Raw genomic sequence first — 20926 nt, 5'->3', positions numbered from 1 at the left:
AAGAGGGCTTCAGATTCCCCCGGAACTGGAGTTAAGGATGGTTCTCAGCCACCATGTGGATGCTGGGAATCAAACCTGGGTCCTCTGCAAGAGCAGTCAGTGCTCTAAACTGCTGAGCCATCTCTCCAGCCCCTGGCATGGATTTTTAAGACAGAATTTATTCGTAGTCTGATTTTTTTTGTTTATTGGTTTGTTTTGCTGAAAATGTTGGCTTTATGAATTTATAATATGCATGAATAAAATTTCATTGGAAATAATTGATACATGGAATTTTGAAAGAATATATAAAACAGGTCATATAGTGTGTGGGTTTGTGCATTTTTAATTGGAAAGACAAACAACAGATGATTAAGAGCACTTATTGCTTGATAGGATTATAGGTGGTTTCCTCATCCCTTTCATCTTTTTTTTCTTCTTTTTTTTTTCAGGAGAGCATGTCTGATGATGAACAACTTTAAAAAATATAAAAAAAGAAAAAGAAAATGTAGTTTCTAGGAATCCAGAGGGATACTCTGGCTCAATCAGGGCCCCCAAATATTTCCAGTGTCAATTTATTCCAATTGAAAACAGACATTTGTAAAAATTATCTCAAAACCATCCAGCAGAAGGTGACAGTTTTTGGCTTTAGGTAGAATATATAACTTCTTTGATAATATCAATTAGTAGAGAATGAGCCCTTCTTTTACATTACTAGTAACCATTTGAGTATAAATTGATGTGGTACTTCAGCTCTTCTCATATATATTTTTTTCTTGTTTTCTGAGACTGTCTCAAGTAGCCCAAGTTAGTCTTAAGCTTGCTATGCACCCAAAGATGACCTTGAACTCCTGATCATCCTGGCTCCGTCTCCAAAGTGCTAGAACTACAGGCATGTACCACCATGCTATGCCCTATATAGCTTCTTAATAAATGTGACGTTTAGGGATTATACAGAAAGTATCAGTGTTCATGCCTCTATGATAATAACTTTCTGTGAATATTAATTAAATGCTATTACAAAGAATCCAAATAGATAATATGCAAAAATATAAGGAAGATCTCTTAGCACATGATATCAGGAAAGATTTTCTAATTTGTTTTCAATTGCTGTGACAAAACACTGACCAATACCAGCTTTGGGAGGAAAGGATTTATTTGGATTACATTTTCCGGGTCACAGTTCATCAGGGAGCTCAAGGTAGGAACTCAGGGCAGGAACCTGGAGGCAGGAACTGAAGCACAGGCCATGGAGGAATGCTGCTTACTGGCTTGCTCCCCTGGCCCATGCTCAACCTGCTTTCTTATACAATAGAGAACAACCTGCCCCAGGGGTGGTACTGCCCACAGTGGGCCAGACTCTCCCATATCACTCAAAAATCAAGAAACTATCCCACATACATGGCCACAGGCCACGGAGACAATTCTCAAATTGAGGCGCTCTCTACCCAGCTGTGTCAGGTTGACAACTAAACCTATCCAACACAGAGTAGCACCAAAATATGTTCACATTACTTAATGCAAGTTATGCACAAAATTTTCTACAAATGAGATAATAATCACATAGGATATATTTGTGTTCCCCATCGCTATATACCATCACTATCCCAAATAAGCTTTATTAACAGCATAGACTGTGTCCTGTTTATATGCTTAATGGGTTTTTTGTTTGTTTGTTTGATTGATTTTTGGTTGTTTTGTTTTGAGAAAGGATCTTATGTAGCCCCGGTTGGGCTTGAATTCATTATGTAGCAGAGGCTGGCCTATAACTCCACATCTTCCTGCCTCCACCTACTAAGTACTGGGATTACAAGCAGGTGCAACCCTGCCTTGCTAATAATCTTTTACTCATATATAATGGTATACAAGTATGTATGCACTCACAGTATTTAGTCACTGTTGCATCAGTCAGCATTTGAGTACTTTCAAGAGTGTAAGCTTTGTGCTAGCTGTGGGAAATGTACAAGCATAAAGATGTGTGGTCCAGTTCTCTAGCACTTGACAGTGTATTAGGAGAATTGGGCAGTTTGTGCCTGGCTTGTTTAATTTTGCATAATGCCTCCAGGTTAATCTATGCTGTTGCAGATGATAAGATTTCAACTGTATATATAAACAGACTCCAGCTTATGTAGGCTCAACTTAGGAAAAATTAGACTTTTCAGTGGGACAGAAATGGCATATGTTCAATAAAAATTGTACTTTGTAGTTTGAATTTTGATCTTTCCTGGCATAATGGATGGTTTGATGGTCCTTGTGGTGATGGTAGCAGCAATGAGCTGTAGATGCCAGTCTATACACTTGAATTGCAAGTTTAGGCAACCAGTAATCTATACTGTAGTATTTATTTCTAAGCTTTGATGTTCAGTGGAATAATATACTAGTTGCATTTCTTAGGTATGGAAAGTGTAGAAATATGTGTAGAGATGATTACATAAAAACAACAGTGAGTTCAAGGCCAGCCTGGTCTACATAGTGAGTTCCAGGACAGCTGGGGCTATAGGGAGACCCTGTCTCAAAAAGATCCCCCACCAAAAAACATTAACAAATAATTTGATCATAACCAGTGAAAACAGTTGCTACCAGCTAAGCTGAAGAATTCAGTTATGGTTAGGTGTTTGAGAAGACATGGGGACATAAGTATGTCTCATATATCTTTTTTTGAGACATGGACTCCCTGTAGCCCCAGCTGACCTAGAACTCACTATCTAGACCAGGATGGCCTCAATCTCCTGCCTTTGCCTCCCAAGAGGTCCACCCGCCTTCGCCTCCCAAGTGCTAGGATTATCTTTGATGTGTGATATATCTTTCTTTTTATTATACTGAACCTTTCATGTAGTTATGAGACTTACTTTTTTGTGAATGTAATTCACAACTTTTCACTATCTGAACAGAATTGGTATGTGCCTTCATCCTCTTCAAGAATAACAGTGCATCTTCTTTTCTTATCTCCTAGACTCAAGCACCTTCTTCTTTTCCTTTGTCTGTTCCTTTCCTTTATCTGTTTCTTTAGCCACTAGACTCCAGTCCTTAAATGACAATATCCTAGCAGGTATCAGATAATCTATCCACTTGGTTATTCTAGTCTGACTTTTAGAGGTGAGGTCTATGAGAGGAGGGTAATGCTTTGTGAGCTAACTGTGTATGGGTAGCTGCTGAAGCCACAACCTCTGATAAGAGACTGTAGAAGGGACTGAGTCCTGAGGAATCCTGAACAACAGTGTCAGTGCATAAAGTCAGTGGCAGAGGCAGGAGGAGCCTCTTTCATTTCTATTTATATTGTTATTTAACTTGACATTCCTCTTTTTTTCTCTGCTCACTGAAACTGCCAACTCTGTGTGAATGACAGAGGGGTGGGGCTGGAGGGTGAGTAAATTGTATGTGGATACAACCTCATTTTCTGATAACAAAAGATCAAGCTTAGAAATGGATCATTGGACCCTTTCTTCTCTTAACTCCTCAAAATTCATAATACTAGCATCTTTTCATAGTCAGCATTCTCTTAGATCTGCAGTTGGGCTCAGTGCACTCAAACTTCAATATATTTTTTGTGGTATTTCTATTATTATTATTATTATTATTATTATTATTATTATTTTGGATAGAGCATGAGCTTGGGTTGCCAACCATAGCCACTTTGCTGCTTCATACATAGAATCCTTACCCTCTTTTTACTGTGTCACTCTGGGGCTGGCTCTTGCCTCATTTCTTACACAAAGTTGAATGGATTTTAGGAAATTAACTGTTTGTAGGAGTGCTCTCAGCACAGAATATGAAATTATCTGTTTTCAACAGCGAATTCAAGTGGCGGCATTTGGGAAGCCTTTTATATTCCAAGTTAATTGTATCTTCTATTTCCCCTGGAGAGTAATACTTTTAACCTCTCTTCAGGCCTATTTTTTGTTTTGTTTTATAAATATCTATGATTTACACTCCTGTTTGATTCCCAACTTTCAAAAAAAGGTCTTTTCTTTTCTTTTCCCTCTCCTTCCCCTCCCCTCACCTCCCTTCCCCTCCCTCCCTCTCCCCTCCCCTCCCCTCTTCTCTTTTCTTCTTTTCCTTTCCTTTCCTTTTCTTTTCTTTTCTTTTCTTCTCTTCTCTTTTCTTTTCTTTTCTTTTCTTTCTTTTCTTTTCTTTCTTGTGTGTGTGTATGTAGGTACCAGAGCAGGCCACAAGATGGTGTTAGATCTTGTGGAGCTGGCATTACAGGAGTTATGAACAGCCCAGTTTGGATTTTGGCAACCAAACTCCAGTCTTCTGCAAGAGCAGCAAGCACTCTCAACTCTTAAACACTGAGCCATTTCTCTGTCCCCATATTCACAGCTTTTATTTACTATAATGTGTTTATTTTTCCCTGTTTCCTTTCCTTCAGATGCAAGGTCTTGTTGTATAGGAGAGCTAGCTTCAAACTCATGATTCTCCCTTGCTGAGATAACAGGCATGTGTCCCCATGCTAGATTTAGATTGCATATCTTCTATCAGTGTAGCACCACACCTTATACAAATTAAGTATTTGTTACATAGATGAATCACACCTGCAATCAGGTGATGCTGTTGGAAAAAAGAACAAGAAAGCTTTCAGGAAAGAGGTTGTATTTGTTGTTGATCTTAAAGCATCAACACTATTTCAAGAAGCAGAAGAGAAGGGGTTTTTAAAACAGCATGAGGAGTCACTTAAACAAAAAGTTTTGGGAGGTTAGTGCATAGGGTAGGTGTAGGTGATAGATGTCAAATGGTTTTGAAGTTGTAGAGGATCTTTAATGTTACCCACAGAAGGCTCTAGATGTTTTGCTCAATTCAGTTGAAGCAGGAGGGGTGATTTGGGAAGAACACAGCTCAGACCATATCAGATGTTGTGTATGACATAGGTTATGATAGAGAAATACACTGATAGCAAGACAAGTGAGATAAGCGTGCTCTTATACAAGTAGAACTACATGAAAGTGTAAACCAGTGGGTGGAGTCTCTATAGGCCACTGTGTCTGAATGAAGGAATAACACATTTACAGGTAAGTACTGAAGAAAGTAGTGGTGTTGGTGAGAGAAAGATTTCAGAAGAAGCAAGCTTATGGGGGAGGTAAGACTTTACGTGAAAATAAGTTTCTTGAGTCCGGTTTATAGAAGTCTGTCTTGGTGACTTTGAGTAGATCCCTTTAAATACTGAACTACCTTTAATTATACACACTATCAGATTCTTACTGCAGGCACACAGAATTAGGCTGGGTAAACATAGTTTTGTCATACTGGGTTTTTCTATGTACCTAACTTTTTAAAAAATATTTTATTTACTATTTTTATTTTATGTGTATGAGTGTATTGCCTGCATGTATGTGAGTGCACCCATGTTGTTCAGTGCTACAGAGGTCAGAAGAGGGTTTCAGATTCCTTTGGAACTGGAGTTAAGGACAGTTCATAGCCACCATGTGGGTGCTGGGAATCAAACCCGGGTCCTCTGCAAGAGCACTCAGTGCTCTTAACCGCTGAGCCATCTCTGCAGCCCATACCTAACTTTTTATAGTACTTATTCTGTGTTTTATCAATATGCCTATTTTGGGATTTTTTTAAATTTTATTTTTATGTGTATTGAGTGTATTGCCTGCATGTATGTAAGTGTACCCATGTAGTACAATGCCTGCAGAGGTCAGAAGCAGGTGTTGGAGCCACTGGGATTTTAGTTATAGATGGTTGTTAGTCACCATGTGGGTGCTGGTAATTGAACCCAGGTCCTGTGTAAGAGAAGTCAGTGCTCTTAACTGCTGAGCCTTCTCTCCAGCCCCCATCTGCTTATTTTGAAATAGATTGAGCTCTTGGGGTAGAAGGACAATTAAACATTTATTTTTGTTTTAGAATATCTGGCATGTTGAGGATATGCAAGAAAAATTCAAATTAGTAGTGGTTTAAAATATGCAGGCCTTCTAATCAACAATTTTCCCCAAATTTTGTTCAGTTGTTTGACACAGATTCTCATTGTGTAGTCCAGACTGAAGTCAAATTTAAGATCTTCCTACCTCAGCTTCCCAAGTGCTGTAATTACAGGCATGTACCAAAGTGCTTGACTTCTAACAGACTGTATTTTTGGAGTTTACCAGTACAGTCAGGACTTTTCTACTACTCTGTAGCATAGTGTGGTTCTAGAAGTGGGCCTATACCTCAGTTTGAATATCAATGGCTGCCAAACTACCTTGTGTTTTATTTTACACTTTTAACTTTTTTTCTTAATGCTGGGAAATCAAACCCAGAAACCTTGCCAGTGAACATCATCTCTGGCCCCTCACTTGATTTTTAAAATTGAGATATTTAATTTGTGTGTCATAAAATTCACCTTTAAACATGTTAATTCTGCAGTGGTTTTTAGTATATTCACGAAGTTATATAACCATCACTAATATATAACATTAGACTGTTTTTGATACTCCTAAAAGCAAACTTGATACCCCTGTTCCATTAGTAATCATTGCTTATACCCTTTTTCCAGCTAGCAACTCACCTTCTCATTTTTATTCAAGGGAAAGCGATTGAAGTTCTTATTCTGCAACTGATTTCTACTACTACTGCTGCTACTACTGCTGCTGCTACTACTACTACTGCTGCTGCTACTACTACTACTACTACTACTACTACTACTACTACTACTACTACCACTACTACCACCACCCCACCACCCTTCAGAAATGTATTATGCTTAAAAGGAGGCATTAATTAAGTGTTTTTCTTTGTAGGAAAGCAAAGCAGGAGAAGATACCATGGGACAAACAGCACATGAAGGTAAGATTTGCTTATCTGAAGATATTTTTAGTTACTTGTTTGCAATGAATATTTTATTATATACTGAACTCTTGAAATAATTTTTTGTTTTATGATAGGGTCTCCCTGTAGCCCATGCTGGCTTAGAACTCAATATGTAGACCAGGCTGGACTCAGTCTCATAGAGATCCATCTGTCACTGCCTCCAGATTTCTGGGATTAAAGGCATGCACCATCATGCCCAGCAAAACAAAGCTTGTAAAAAAATTTTAGGAAATATTTTTTTTCCACATCTGAGAACTTTATTGAACACAGCTTGGTGCCAACCCTGGTGAGAAGCAGCATTCTTCCCTCCAGGTCTGGGGGAGGGTGGCTTCATCCAAGGAGTCTCAGCAATGGGAAATAAATTTATTTTTAAAAAACAAGTTTCTGAGTTATATACCTTTTCCCTCACAGAATACTATCATATGAAGTTGAAATTTCAAATTTTGTTCCTTGTATTTTCCTTCTATGATTATTTACTTTCTTGTATTTGAAAGAAGATAATACTTCTCTGGATTTCTTATTAAACATATTTTATATGCACTTGATAGGACACAGTGTTTCTAGAAGCACATTTATTTAGAGGATAGATAACCATCCAGTTACTGAGAAACTAAATGGATAAATTGGCTCTTAATCTCGAGGCTTTCTTTGTCACTTGTGGCCATTCTGATCCTTATTTCTTAAGATCATTTTTATCACCCATATTTTCATTATCTGTTTATGTTAGGTGCTTAGAATTTTCCATCCTTGTTTTTTGAGTGAGAAAACTAAAACTCAGGGAGGTAAGTGAACACATCATGCAGTAGTCTGTGACAACGCCAAGGTTACAGTCAAAATCTTCTGGGCTAAGGATAGAGCTTAGTGTTATGAGTAACTGCATAGAATGTGAAAGGCCCTGAGTTTAATTCCCTCAGCAATAAAAATAATAAATAGGACTACAAAATGGCATAAATTGAATTCAGATGTTCTAAGTGTAGTATAAGTAACTGAATGCTTCATCCTGTCTTTCTGTAGTGAGAGGTCTCCTCCTTATTGACCCATGACTATGCCATACTTGTTTGTACTTTATGTTGTATCTTCTTTCCCATTATACTTTATACAGTCTCCTTCCTGTTCCTCATTCAAGTCTTGACTATGTTATAACTTTTCTTCTGGTTGTATGCTGAGTGCTGAATGCTGAATGCTGCCCTTTATTTTTGTTTACTTTATTAGTTCTTCAGTGTAGTAGTTTCATGTAGTATCTCTTACTAGATTTCTTAATTTCCCTAAAACAAAACCAATAGTCTTTTGTCTTAAAAACTCTTACTGTAGAACCATTTAGTAAATATAAGTGTGTATTTTTTCCAAATAATTGAAAACATCAACTGTCTGTATGACATTGTCAAAGAACAGAATTGATTAATAAAAATTACTTGTACCTATAAATAGCTAAGGAATTAACTTTTAAAATTCCTGTCTAGATACTGCCAGAGAGTGCCTAGTTCTGGCCCCCCTCTGGCCTCTATGGATTATTTGATGATATTAAAGACTTGTTTTTTAGTATTATGCCTAAGTCTTAAAACAAGTTCCCTCAGCAGTATATACTGTAGTATATATAGGTGAAGTCATATATTTTTAGATTTGGTGAAATCTCAAGGATCAAGACTTAGCTAGCATAGAGGAACACCTGAGTAGTCCATTGACATACATTCTATTCTAGCTTGCATGTTATACTTCTAAGGTTTTTTTCTGATTGACTTTTATTTCATGTGTGAGTGTTTTTCCTGCGTGTATGTAAGTGCACTCTTGTCATGCGATGCCTGTATAGACCAAAGGGCAACATTGGATTCCCCTGAAACTAGAGTTACAGACAGTTGTTAGCTGCCATTTGAAAGCATCACTATATTTCTAGGACTTTATTATTTTAAGCATTATTTTAAGCATTTTAAGGATCCATTCACTGCTAATTTTGAATTATTGATACATCCATTCATAAAATGACTGAGAATATTCTTGATCCTGTCTTGTTCTATGCACTAAGGGTATAGTAGTGAACAAGACAGACCAAAGTAAATAAATAAGTCTCTGCTTTTTTGGAGTGAACCATATAGAAAAGAAAATGAATAAATAAATTATGAAGTGCATGGTACATTAGAAAGTGATGAGACTTTAATCACAAAATTAAAATTGGTTCCTATTAAAAATAGTTCTAGTGTGTAGTTTTTGACTACTTCTCTGCTGTTTTCTTTTTGTTAGAATCAACAGATGTCAAGAAGGACAGTCAAGCGAAATCTCCTCATTCAAGGCCATCTTCTGCGGCGAAAAGTGGTAGGTTTTTAAGTAGTTCAGCACATCGTTTTCTTCTTCGTTCTATGTTAAAAGGAACTCACATTGCTTTTGGAATAGTCCATGTCTACTAAACATTTATAACAAAATCTTAGCACTAGAAAAGGTCAAGAATTTATTTTGTCATTTTTGCTTTAATTTTACTTAAATTGACCTGGATCACATGAAATGAAGACTATATATTTCAGTGTGAATTTGCCAAATTGGGAGAGTTATTACCATGCATTTAAAGTGATTGTTACTGAATATTCCTTTGCAGACATTAGAGTCAATGTTAAAGTCCATGATGAAAACATGGTTCAGTTGTCATTTTCTTAGATACTGGGGAGACATGAGATGCCTTGTTAGAAGTTTGACCTATTTTGCTGGCTTTGTGACTTGGGGCAAATTACTCAGTGTTTCTTAGCTTCTTTATTTTTTTTCTGCTATAGCACAAGGATATTAATTCTTATATTGTTGTACTTACAGTGAAGCAAAATGAATGTAAAACTCCTATTATAATACCTAGTCATATAAGTATTAAGGTTTTACCTGAGTTTGTTGTTATTCATATTTTAAGTTCTTTATTGTGAAAAATACCTGTAAAAAATGGCATTGGACAGACTAAAAGAGATAATTTGAAACACTGGATCTCCTAATCCCAAAACAAGTAAGAAAATAAGTGATGCGCATGAATAGCTGAATAAAAAGAATTGAAAAAAAAAAAACAGCGAACTACTGACTGGGAGTTTACTTTTATTATAATTAATTGATTAATTTTTGAGACCTGATCTCCCTGTACCCCAACTAACCTGGAACTTACTATGTAGATCATCTCACAGAGATCCACCTACCTCTGCCTCTGGAGTATTGGAACTAAAGACATGCACCATTGTGCTGGGTATAAACTACTGTTTTACAAGAGATTTTCAGGCAAACCTCTTACCCCTTGTCTTTTTGTTACATATGCTTTGCTACCCTCAGTCCTGGGACAGTTCACCCTGTGATTATCTAGTCTGTTTTGAAGATAGCCTATAGAGAGTCTTATCCCTTTAGAATCATTGGATTTCACCTTTGCTCCCTGAGTTCACTTTCACATTTACCTTTTTTTTATTCATTTCAGCTCTTCCCTCCAACCTCCTAAACCTACAAGGAAATGGAAACCATTAGGCTAGACTGCTGTTTTTCTCCATCAATCAATAAATCCCTCCCTCCCTCCCTCCCTTCCTTCATTCCTTTCCTTCTGTTTGAAGACAGGGCCTCCCTGTAGCCCCAACTGGCCTGGAACTCACTATGTAGACTTAGCTAGCCTCAATCTCCCAGAGATCCACCAGCCTTTCCCTCCCAAGTTCTGGGATTAAAGGTGTGTGTGCCACCACGCCTGGCTCCCTAGTTTTTATTTTCTATATTTTTAATTTTTTCAAATTTTATTTGTTATTTTTATTTTATGTGTAGTGACTGCATGTATGTGAGTGTACCTGTGTTGTACAATGCCTAGGGAGGTCAGAAGAGGGTGTTGGATCGCCTGGAACTAGAGTTATGGACTGTTGTTAGTTGCCACGTCGGTGCTGGGAATTATGCCCAGGTCCTCTGCAAGAGCAGCCAGTGCCCTTAACCACTTGAGCCATCTCTCCAGCCATACTCGGGTTTTTAATAAAACAACTTTATGAAGGTACAATTTACATACCGTACATTCAGCTGTACAATTTATTGTTTTAAGTATATTTCAGAGTTGTTTGACCATCACCACAGGCAATTTTAAACCATTTTTCTCACCTTGGAAATTAAGCCTGTACCTACTGGTAATTATGTCCTCTGACAATAATCTTGGCAAATTTGGTCTACTTTCTGTCTCTATATGAAAATACTAATCTACTTTACATTAGTATAAATTTGCCTATTCTGGATATTCCATATATATATTTTTTAAATCAGCATTTTTAGGAGCTGGAGAGATGGCTCAGAAGTTAAGAGCACTGACTGCTTTTGCAGAGGATTCAGTACAATTCCCAGCATCTACATCTTGGGAAACAACAGCCCTACACTACAGTTCCAGGGAATCTGAAACCCTCTTCTGACTTCTGCAGGCATTGCATGACATGGGTGCACTTACATATTTGTAGGCAATACATTCATACACATAAATAAAAATAATAAAATATTTTTAAAAAGGTAGAAACTGGTCATTTTTTGAAAATGGACAGACTTTAGTTTTAGAAAGAAGTATTTTATTGTAGAGAGCCTAGGAGAGGGAAAGAAGGCAGAGTTCTTGTACAGCAGGCAGGATCTCTAGGAGTGGGATACTTTTGATTTAAAAAATGAGATTGCTTAATCAAATTGACCATCATATAAAATTTTTTCTGGGCTTAGACCCTAACATCTCATCTTATATAACAGTTAGTGTTAGAGGAAAGCTCTGAGAAAGATTTTTGTCTTTTTAACTGATGTATCCGTAATACCGAGGATAATGCTTGGCATATATTGATGACTCACTGTGGCAATCTACTGATGAGCAGACAAACATGATTCCTACTGTCTTTGAGTTTAGGGGACAGATAGACAGTAAATGCCTAATTATAGGTATAATAAGTGCTGTGAAGTTGTAGATACTGATCATTCAACTGAGAAATTTCTACCTCAGATAATTTTTTGGCCATCAACTTCACATAGCTTATGAACTCAGACCTGGCACTGGTGGAAGGAATTATAATTATGATTCATTTCAGAGAAAACCAAGGAGGTTGACGCAGATAATATTCTCTATGCCAGAAGGTATTGAGGTCTATGAATAAATTAGAATGGAGTGCAGACCAGATCTGAAAAGGGACCCCGCGGTTGTGTAGGACTAATGATCAGATCACAAAATTATGCATGTGGGCCTGTTTTGTGAAGAAACCTATCACTTCCCAGGCATCTTCTCCAATGGAGGATGACCTTACCTTCCCATATTCCAATAAGAACAAGATGCAAAGGCAAACAGGGACCTCAGGCTTAGTTAAGATTCTATTGACTATTTTGGTTACTGGTTAGGAATTCTAGCTGTGATATGTAGATGTAGATGTGTCAAATCTAACCTAATAAAGCTTGGAACCATGTGTGTTTCCCATACATTATTGGTTATGTTTTTTTTAACTTTTAAAATATTTATTATTTTTATTTTATGTTTATGCATGTATTACCTGCATGTAGGTAAGTGCACCTGTGTCATGCAGTGCCCGCGGAGGTCAGAAGAAGCTGTTGGATACCCAGGGGCTAGAGTTATGGACAGTTGTTAGCTGCCATGTGGGTGCTGGGACTTGAACCTGGGTCTTCTGCAAGACCAACAGTGTTCTTAACCACTGAGCCATCTCTCCAGCCACTATTGGTATTATTACGTGGGCAGCCAAGGCAAATAATTTTATTAGGGCCAAATAAATCTTTTGTCTTACAAAAAAAGAGAAAATAATTAAGTCTCTATATGTTATATACTACATATGACCATTAGCTAGCAATGTGATAGAAAAGTGCCCTATTGTAGGGGACCAATATAAAGGATTTGGAGCTCAAATTATAGCCAGATCAGAAACAATGATGACAGAATATTAAAAACTTGTGTGGCTGAGGGTGGGTGGCATACATCTGTAATCTTTGTACTTGAGAGGCAAAGGCAGGAAGATTGATTTTTTGGCAATTCAATGTGAAAGATTTCCTTTCAAACAAAATTTGCATTGCTCAGATACATTAAGTATTTTCCCATGTCACTGAAACCTTTAAAACATTACTGATTTGGGGCAGGAGACATGGCCCATCAGTTAAGAGCACTGACTGTTCTTGCAGAGAACCCAGGTTTGGTTCCCAAAAGGCACTTGGCGGCTAACAACTGTCTGTAATTCTAATTCCAGGGGATCTAGTACCCTCTTGCCTCTGTGGGCTTTGCACAACATAGGTGCACGCACACACATTACATGCAGGCAGTACACATAAATAAAATTTATACAATATTTTTAAAAACGTTATATTTACATAGAAGAGTAGTAGCTCTTTGAGATATAAATGTGAAAGAATTTTAGTCATTGTTTCCTTTCTGGGGTGACATAACCTTAATTTTATTCTGGTCAAGTTTTATTTTCTTCTTTTTTTTTTTCCACACAAAAGTCTAACTAGCTAGCCCTGGCTGGCCTGCAATTCACAGTGTAGACCAGAGTGGCCTCGAACTCACAGAGGTCCGTCAGCCTTTCTCTCCCGAGTGCCAGGATTAAAGGTGCAAGCCTCCATGCCTGGCTTGTTTTGTTCTTTTTTTAATGCTCTCTTAGATTATATGGTGGTAGAACTTCACTTATAGCCATTACATTACTAATTGTCCTGTTAGGAGACCACAGAAGTATTTAGTCAGTTTAATTATGGACCCATAGATCACAGTTTTTACTTTTGACAAATCTACTAAGTATTCATAACTTTAGGCACAGATGCAACATTTATTTTTATAATACACAATTTATTAAGTGTTCATATATGCTACTTAATTCTGAACATGTCTAGTACGATATATATATATAATCATACACAAATATTGTTTTCTTCATCTTATAAATGAGGGATCTGAGGCTGAGAAAGTGAAATGACTTCTGCAGGTTAAATAAGAAGTGGAACCATGCTAGAAGCAGGCAGATTGAACTCCAGAGTTTGTATTCTTGACACTTTGCTTCATGATTTTCAACACTGTGGTAGCACTCCACATCATCTGGAAGCATAATCAAATTCTGTATTTTTTAGATTGGTGACTATATTTTTATAAAATGCTAGGAATGTTATTTATGACATGCTTAATACATATGTATAGTTAGACACAAAAATTAATGCACCCATATGTATTAGTGGTATACCAGGGGGCTGGCTCATACTGACTTGTGGAAGCCGGTTGTGCACCTCTTTCCCCCAACTTACTGGTTGATTGTTTTGCTTTGGTATCCTGCAGTCACCGTGGTGGCATTATTTATAAAGAAAACCATAGATACTACCAGCCAGGCTTCTTATTTGTATTTTCTAGAAAATTGACTAGGAAATATTTATCAGCCCTTTTCTGTATGTAAAGGTTTGTACTATATTTTGAAGGATATAAGAGTTCTTCCCTTGGGAGAAATATATTCTAGTAATTCATGCTTTATGTACAAATGTAAGGTAACGGTTAATTTATAACTTAGGCACAACAAGAGATTGGCAACTACTAACTTAGCATGAATCTTAACAGCCTCCCCATATTGTTTTCTTTCCTTGTTGAGAGCTTTCGCCTTTCATGTAAAGGAAGAGGTGCCATACTTGGGCTTTCTCTGTGGTACATCTGAATTCCCAGCATCACTACTTGTTAAGTAGAATGAAAGTTACTTGAACACAGGCAGCGTGATACCTCAGCAGGTAATTTCATGACTAAGGATGCTGCTAAGTGATGTATAGGCAGGGAGCACCCACAGCATAAGGTCTTGAGTGGGCTATACAGTGTGTGTGCAATTTCATCAGACTACTTAAAGCAACTATATTTTAAATCTTAAGAATTATTTTTGGAATTTTCTTTTTTTAAATTTATTTTTATTTGATGTGTAAGAATGTTATGCATGTGTGTATATGAGTGCACCCATGTTGTGCAATGCCTGCAGAAGCCAGAAGAGGGTGTCAGATCCCCTGAAACTGAAGTTATGGATGGTTGTTAGCTACCGTGTAGATTCTGGGAACTGAAGTACTTCTGCTAGCACGCTAGTGCTCTTGACCACTGAGCCATCTCTGCAGCCCCTAAATAATGTTTTGGGGTGCAGTTTAGATTTAAAAAGGGGCTACTGTGTATCAGAAAGTGGTAATGAAGATTCTCTTAGGGAGAGAAAATTCAAACTGACTATTTTTTTTAATGTTGAGGATGGATATAGAAAAACTTCCTTGTTGGTGAAAATTAAACTTTATATGAGTTAATGGGATCTTTAGTGTTTCTAGAAAGCCTGTTAAGGGTTTTGACAGTCTAGATAGCACAGTGAATTGAAGTGTTCAAGCTATGCAGTGTACATTTCTTTCTGATTTTCTCTAGCATTGTGGTATACCATGAAGATGACATGAAAGATCACAGCATAATTCATAGAAGATGTAGATCATTAAAACCATCTATTTCAGTGATTGCCCTATTCATTGGTTTGCTGTTTTGTTTTACCACCACCTTCTTGACACTCTTGATTGGAATTTATAGTCCATTAAGAACTACCGTGGTTCTCAGAATTTTTTTCTTTCCATAAAACATCACAGCAGTAAAATTCTGTTAGAACACAAACTAAACACTAGCTCTGCATGATCAACAAAGTACCCTCACATGAATGGGGTGAAATAGTACAAACAAGAGACATATGAGTAGACTTTGCTATTCTATACATTTTCAGTTGTTCTAATGTTCACACTGTTTAGCTCTTTAGTGTATTGAATGACACCCCAAGCCCAGTTTTTTAGGATCACTCTGCTTTAGTTGACAGTTCATTGAGAGAGTCTGGGTTGTAGTTTTCATTAGATCATTATGATCAGGAAGTTGTTTTTATGTCCTTGCTCATAATCATATGTAAATTGAGAAGTTTAAATCTGCTGTTTAGAAACTAGTTTTGTAAAAGAGGTATGGACTAAAACATACTTTATTTTGAAAAAATGTGTTATATATCCCAAACCCACCCTACTTTGTACATGTTTGTTTTTTTCAGATTATTTTAGCTGGGACAAATATTTGAAAGAGACTGGATCTGTAAGTGCTCCTTCAGATTACTTCAGACAGGTATGCCAAAATTCTGTTGATACTGAATATAGTACATTTACAACATTAACTTGTGTCTGTATGGTTGCTAGGTTCTTGTAGTCTGAGGAGAAAGGGGAATTATGTTTGTGCTACTTAAGGAGCCTTCTCTTTGCATTTACTTTGTTAGGTTTACTAAGCCCTTAAAATTGCCCATCTAGATGGAAAGACTAATAATTATGAGATGTGTGATAACTCTGTCCTGGGAGGGCTCATAGAACATATATTTTTAAGATGTTTGGACTAAGAGAAAAAAGAAAACATCCAAAAGATTTTGAGTATCACGGGATGGCACAGAGTAGCTGGAGTTCAAGGTGGATAGAGGCATTAATTGGAACGGAATTGCAATTGAACTTTTGGAGGTATTCAGACTGTGCTGGGGCGTTGACTTTATCGTAGGGTTTAATAGGAATTTATCATAGACTTCTAGTTAACTTATTATAATGGGTGTATTTTTTAGGCTGTATTTGAGTTTCTTGGATATGAAAATGAGTGAAATGAGTGGTAGGCAATGTTTTTAGGCTGATGTCAAGCAAAGGGAGATCTCTGCCTTGAGCCCTGTAACACTGGCCTCATTCAACTTCTGTTGTGACGCTACCTTAAAATGTTTCCCAAGCGTCCTGCTAACACAGTTTGCCATCTGTTTTTCTCATATTCCATGTATTTTAACAAAATGTTATTTATATATAGGCCAAGACTCCACCAACTAATGACTTCAAAGTTGGTATGAAATTGGAAGCCCGTGACCCTCGCAATACTGCTTCAGTATGTGTTGCTTCAGTTATTGCAATTACAGGGGCCAGATTACATTTACGACTGGATGGCAGTGACAATAAGAATGATTTTTGGAGACTTGTTGACTCATTTTTTTTTGAAAACTAGTGCTGTATTAGTTTATTATATGAAGTTTGATTGAGTATGTAAATATTTTTAACTTAACAGCTATGCAGTTATCATGTGGGAAGTATTATCCAGAAAACAGCCATTTGAAGGTAAGTATTCTGATTTCCTCATTCCAGAAAACCTTGTTCTAGTTTGCTTTCAATTGTTGTGACAAAACACTCTGACCAATACTAACTTGAGGAGGAAAGGGTTTATTTGGCTTACAGTTCCCAGGTCACAGTTCCTCACTGTGGGAGCCCAGGGTAGGAACTCAGGACAAGAATCTGGAGCCAGGAGCTAAAGCACAGGCCATGGAGGAGCGCTGCTTACTGGCTTGCTCCCCTGGCCCCTGCTTAACCTGCTTTCTTATATAACACAGAACCACCTGCCCAGGGGTGGCACCACTTACAGCGGGCTGGGCCCTCCCATATCACTCACAATCAAGAAATGCCCCACAGACATGGCGACAGGCCAGTCCAATGGAGGAAATTCCCCAACTGACGCTCCCTCAACCCATATGTATCAAGTTGACACTAAAGCTATCCAGCACAAAGGGGAATCAGTACAAATCAAATTTGTCTTTGAGAAAGCTCTGACTCCCTCAGAGAACAGAGAACTTAATTGGATTTAGATTTCGATTTAGGACTTTGAAAAGAAAGAATGGACGTTTTAACAAAGGGTTTTAAGTACAAAAAGTTGAAATGATCAAGTTGTTAAAATGAAAAATTTGTGACATGTTTTGGATTTGTTTTTCATTTTAGGATTTAAGGTTATGATAATCCGAGTGAATGATAGGTGTTCATGGTTATGTTCTTGACAATGCAGAAAACAAGAAGTGTTGTAAAGCTCAGTGAGAGAATGAATTTTTTTTCTTATTTGTTAAATTTCCCCATGAATCAGAAATGCAAAGCACTGACAATCAGTATTCTTTTAGCAATTGATTATAAGTGATTGAGCTTAATGGTTGGGGTGCAGCTCAGTTGTAGAGCATGTTCATAGTATATACAAAGCCCTGGATTCAATTCTCTTTGCCAGAAATTATTTGAAAGTAATTTTAAGGGGGGATGGAGTGAAACTCAGTGACAGAGTGCTTTCATAGAAGTCCCACCACTGTTTTTAAACTGGTCAGAGTGTTTTGTTTTTTCTTTCTTTCTTTCGTATGTTCGGGTTAGTTGTAGAGCATGTTCATAGTATATACAAAGCCCTGGATTCAATTCTCATTACCAGAAATTACTTGAAAGTCATTTTAAGGGGGGATGGAGTGAAACTCAGTGACAGAGTGCTTTCGTAGAAGTCCCACCACTGTTTTTAAACTGGTCAGAGTGTTTTGTTTTTTCTTCCTTTCTTTCGTATGTTCGGGTTGGTCTTGAGCTGTTGATCCTGCAGCCTTAGCTTCCCAAGTGCTGAGATTATAGACATGTGCCACTACCTAAGATTTGTTTTTGTATTTGCTGCCCTTTAGAGAGGAGGGGCGCAGGTACCACAACACATACATGGGGGTCAGATGACAACTTGCGAGTATCAGTTCTTTTCCTTGCTCCACGTGGGTTCGTTCTGGGATCAAATTCAGGTGGTCAGGTGTGATAGTAAGCATGTTTACCTGAGCCATCTCACTGGCCCCTTATTTTTTGATTAAAGAAATTAAGTTACCATACAAAGTAATGTTTCGCTATAGCATTTTCACATGTATATGCCAGTGTAATTTTTTTAGTTCATCCCCCTCCCCCTACTTCTGCTCCCCCACGACTTGGCTGCTTTTTTATTTTTTTATTCATACCATTCACATTTTTGTTGTTCATATTTGTTAAATCATATTTAATTCTTCATGAGAGATAAGTGAAAACCTGGGACTTAGTCATTCTCCATTAGAATTTAATTTCTTTCTTTGCACTATGATAATGTGTTTTTGAGTTTTGAGTTATTTTAAGGTTTTATTTTAAATTATTTGTATTGGGGATGAAGGCTATGTGTATGTGAGTACAGGTACCCACAGAGGCTAGATCCCTTGGAACTGGAGTTATGAGCTTCCCAACATGGGTCCTTGGATCTGAGCTCAGATCCTCTGTAAGAGCAGTACATGTTCTTAATTTGAGCCATCTCTCCAGCCCTCCATTTTTTTTAATTATGATTGTCCGATTTCAAATATATCGTTAGATTTATGATCATTATCTTTTTGCATACTTTTAAATTTTGCTTTTAAAATTTGAAATATATAGCCATACATGCTAATCAGTATCTATCTTGGCAGTACATATAAAATACATAATTTGTATTATGATTAACATTTTTGTATAAGTTGTGCGGACTATGGATCTGTTGCCAGTGATCCACCTGCTTTCCTATCTTAATGCATGTATCCACCAGGATTACACCTCAACTTCTGACTTAGCAGTGGAGCAGGCCGGTGTCAAACGAAACAGATTGCTCCAGAAAGCACTAAAACTGGCAAAACTCTGCTTCTAGCTGCATATGTCAAATGTTGTGATATCACTTGGTGAAATTTCTACCAAATCTGTTATGGCAACCTCTGATATAATTTCTTAGAAGATCATGTTTAGTATGTGTAAAGATTACTAGAGTAAGAATAGTCTTTTTCCTAATAGTTTATGGAAACTTTCAGACACACAGAAAAAGCTAAAAGAATTTAATAATGAATATGTATATGCTCATTACCTTATTATTTTACCATAATTTATATTTACTCGTCTATCTGCCGTTCTTTTGATTCACCAATCCATCTTATTTTTCATGAATTTCAGAGTAGTCAGATACTAATATACTTTCTGTAATACTTGAGCCATGTATAATGTTAGCTAAAATATATACTTTTTCCTTTTATAGTAAATTTACAGTCAAGAAAATGGACTTTTGTGTATATGCATTTGTCAAATTCCACAGACATGGCCCTTAGGAAAGGAAGGCAGTCAGGGATTCAACAGGGCTAGAAGCCTTTACAATCTTTCCCTGTGCTTGTGTGGTTGTTGGTGGTAGAATGAATGCTCTCTTGGACTGTGGTTTGGGTTACCTGTGCTGTTATACCCTATCCCCAAGCTATATGTATGTTGGTGAACCCTAGCCAGTGACTTTTCTAAAATGAAAGTTTCTAGTTCCACTGTAATATTGTCAGACAGTAGAGTGGTGGCTACAGCAACAAAAGGGTGTCTGTCCTCTTGCCCAAGCCCCAAGTTCTTAGTCATTAACTGGAAATGACCAGTGAATGTAACCTTTTTGGTATTACCTTGCCATGGTTTCACAGGCTTTTTTCCTGATATCTAATTTAAAAACAGGGTATCGGATGAACATTTCATCATGGTGTATGTTTTTATTACGGACATTAACTGGATCTGAGCTGGCACCTGCAGTGTTCTTTAAGGAGGTAAGAAAGCTGTTTGGAAAAGTTTCTGTTATCTGAGAAATGCTTTTATTGTTTTAACGAGAATGCTTAACTGCTTTGTCTTTTCCGACATGGAAAAACAAAAAAAAACTTTTAAAATTAATGGATTTGCAAGTATGTTCATTTGCTAGGGCCACAATATCAAGTGCCACAGAGTACAGTAGCTTACATAATAAAAATGACTGTAGGGTCTTAAACACGCAAAAGGAAAGTATAACCAAAGATTAAAGGAGTCAATATAATTTTTAAGAGTCCATATGCATAGCTACAGGGTACATAACAAGAAACAATGCCAGACAGGAGATCCCTTCCTTTGAGTTGTTGGCCAGGGTGGCCCAAGAGACTCCCAGACAGTAACCCAGCATAGAACTCGGAAAAGGAACAACAGCCCCCAATCTGATCTAAAGGAATATTGACAACTGATTGCTGCTAGATGAGGAACAGCTGATCTTCCTAAAACAAGGAACTCTAGATAGGCTGACTAGATTCAGCAGATGGACAAGCACTGGGGAATGGCTGGGGGCACCAACAACACAGTGGACAGTAGCAGAGAAGACACAGTATATGGGCTCCGGTGGTTGGGGGGAGGCTATGGGAGAGTGTGTTTTGGGAAGTGGGTATATAGATGAATAAGATTGTTTGGGATGTTCTGTATGATATACACACAAAAAAAATAATCAACAAAATGAGTTATATTTGAGGAGGAAGCATAATAATTTACTTCATGTTAATTAGTAGGGGTAATAAACATTACCACTGAAATCTACCTGATGACTTTATATCCATATTCAGTT

General features: G+C 37.3%; 1 protein-coding gene across 1 annotated transcript; it reads left to right on the top strand.

Moving 5' to 3' along the window:
- Positions 1–7628: 7628 nt before the first annotated feature.
- On the top strand, positions 7629–20114 carry LOC115069692 (sex comb on midleg-like protein 2; the record flags this gene model as incomplete). Its single annotated transcript, XM_029561862.1, has 6 exons — positions 7629–7632; positions 8998–9069; positions 15768–15838; positions 16547–16682; positions 16799–16848; positions 19995–20114. Coding segments are annotated over exons 1-6 (453 nt in total), but the record flags the coding sequence as incomplete, so codon positions are not given.
- Positions 20115–20926: the final 812 nt, after the last annotated feature.

The sequence above is a fragment of the Nannospalax galili genome, unplaced genomic scaffold (assembly GCF_000622305.1).
Source record: "Nannospalax galili isolate Female #2095 unplaced genomic scaffold, S.galili_v1.0 scaffold834, whole genome shotgun sequence".
Classification (NCBI taxonomy): Eukaryota; Metazoa; Chordata; class Mammalia; order Rodentia; family Spalacidae; genus Nannospalax; species Nannospalax galili.
This window is presented reverse-complemented; position numbering and strand designations above follow the sequence as displayed.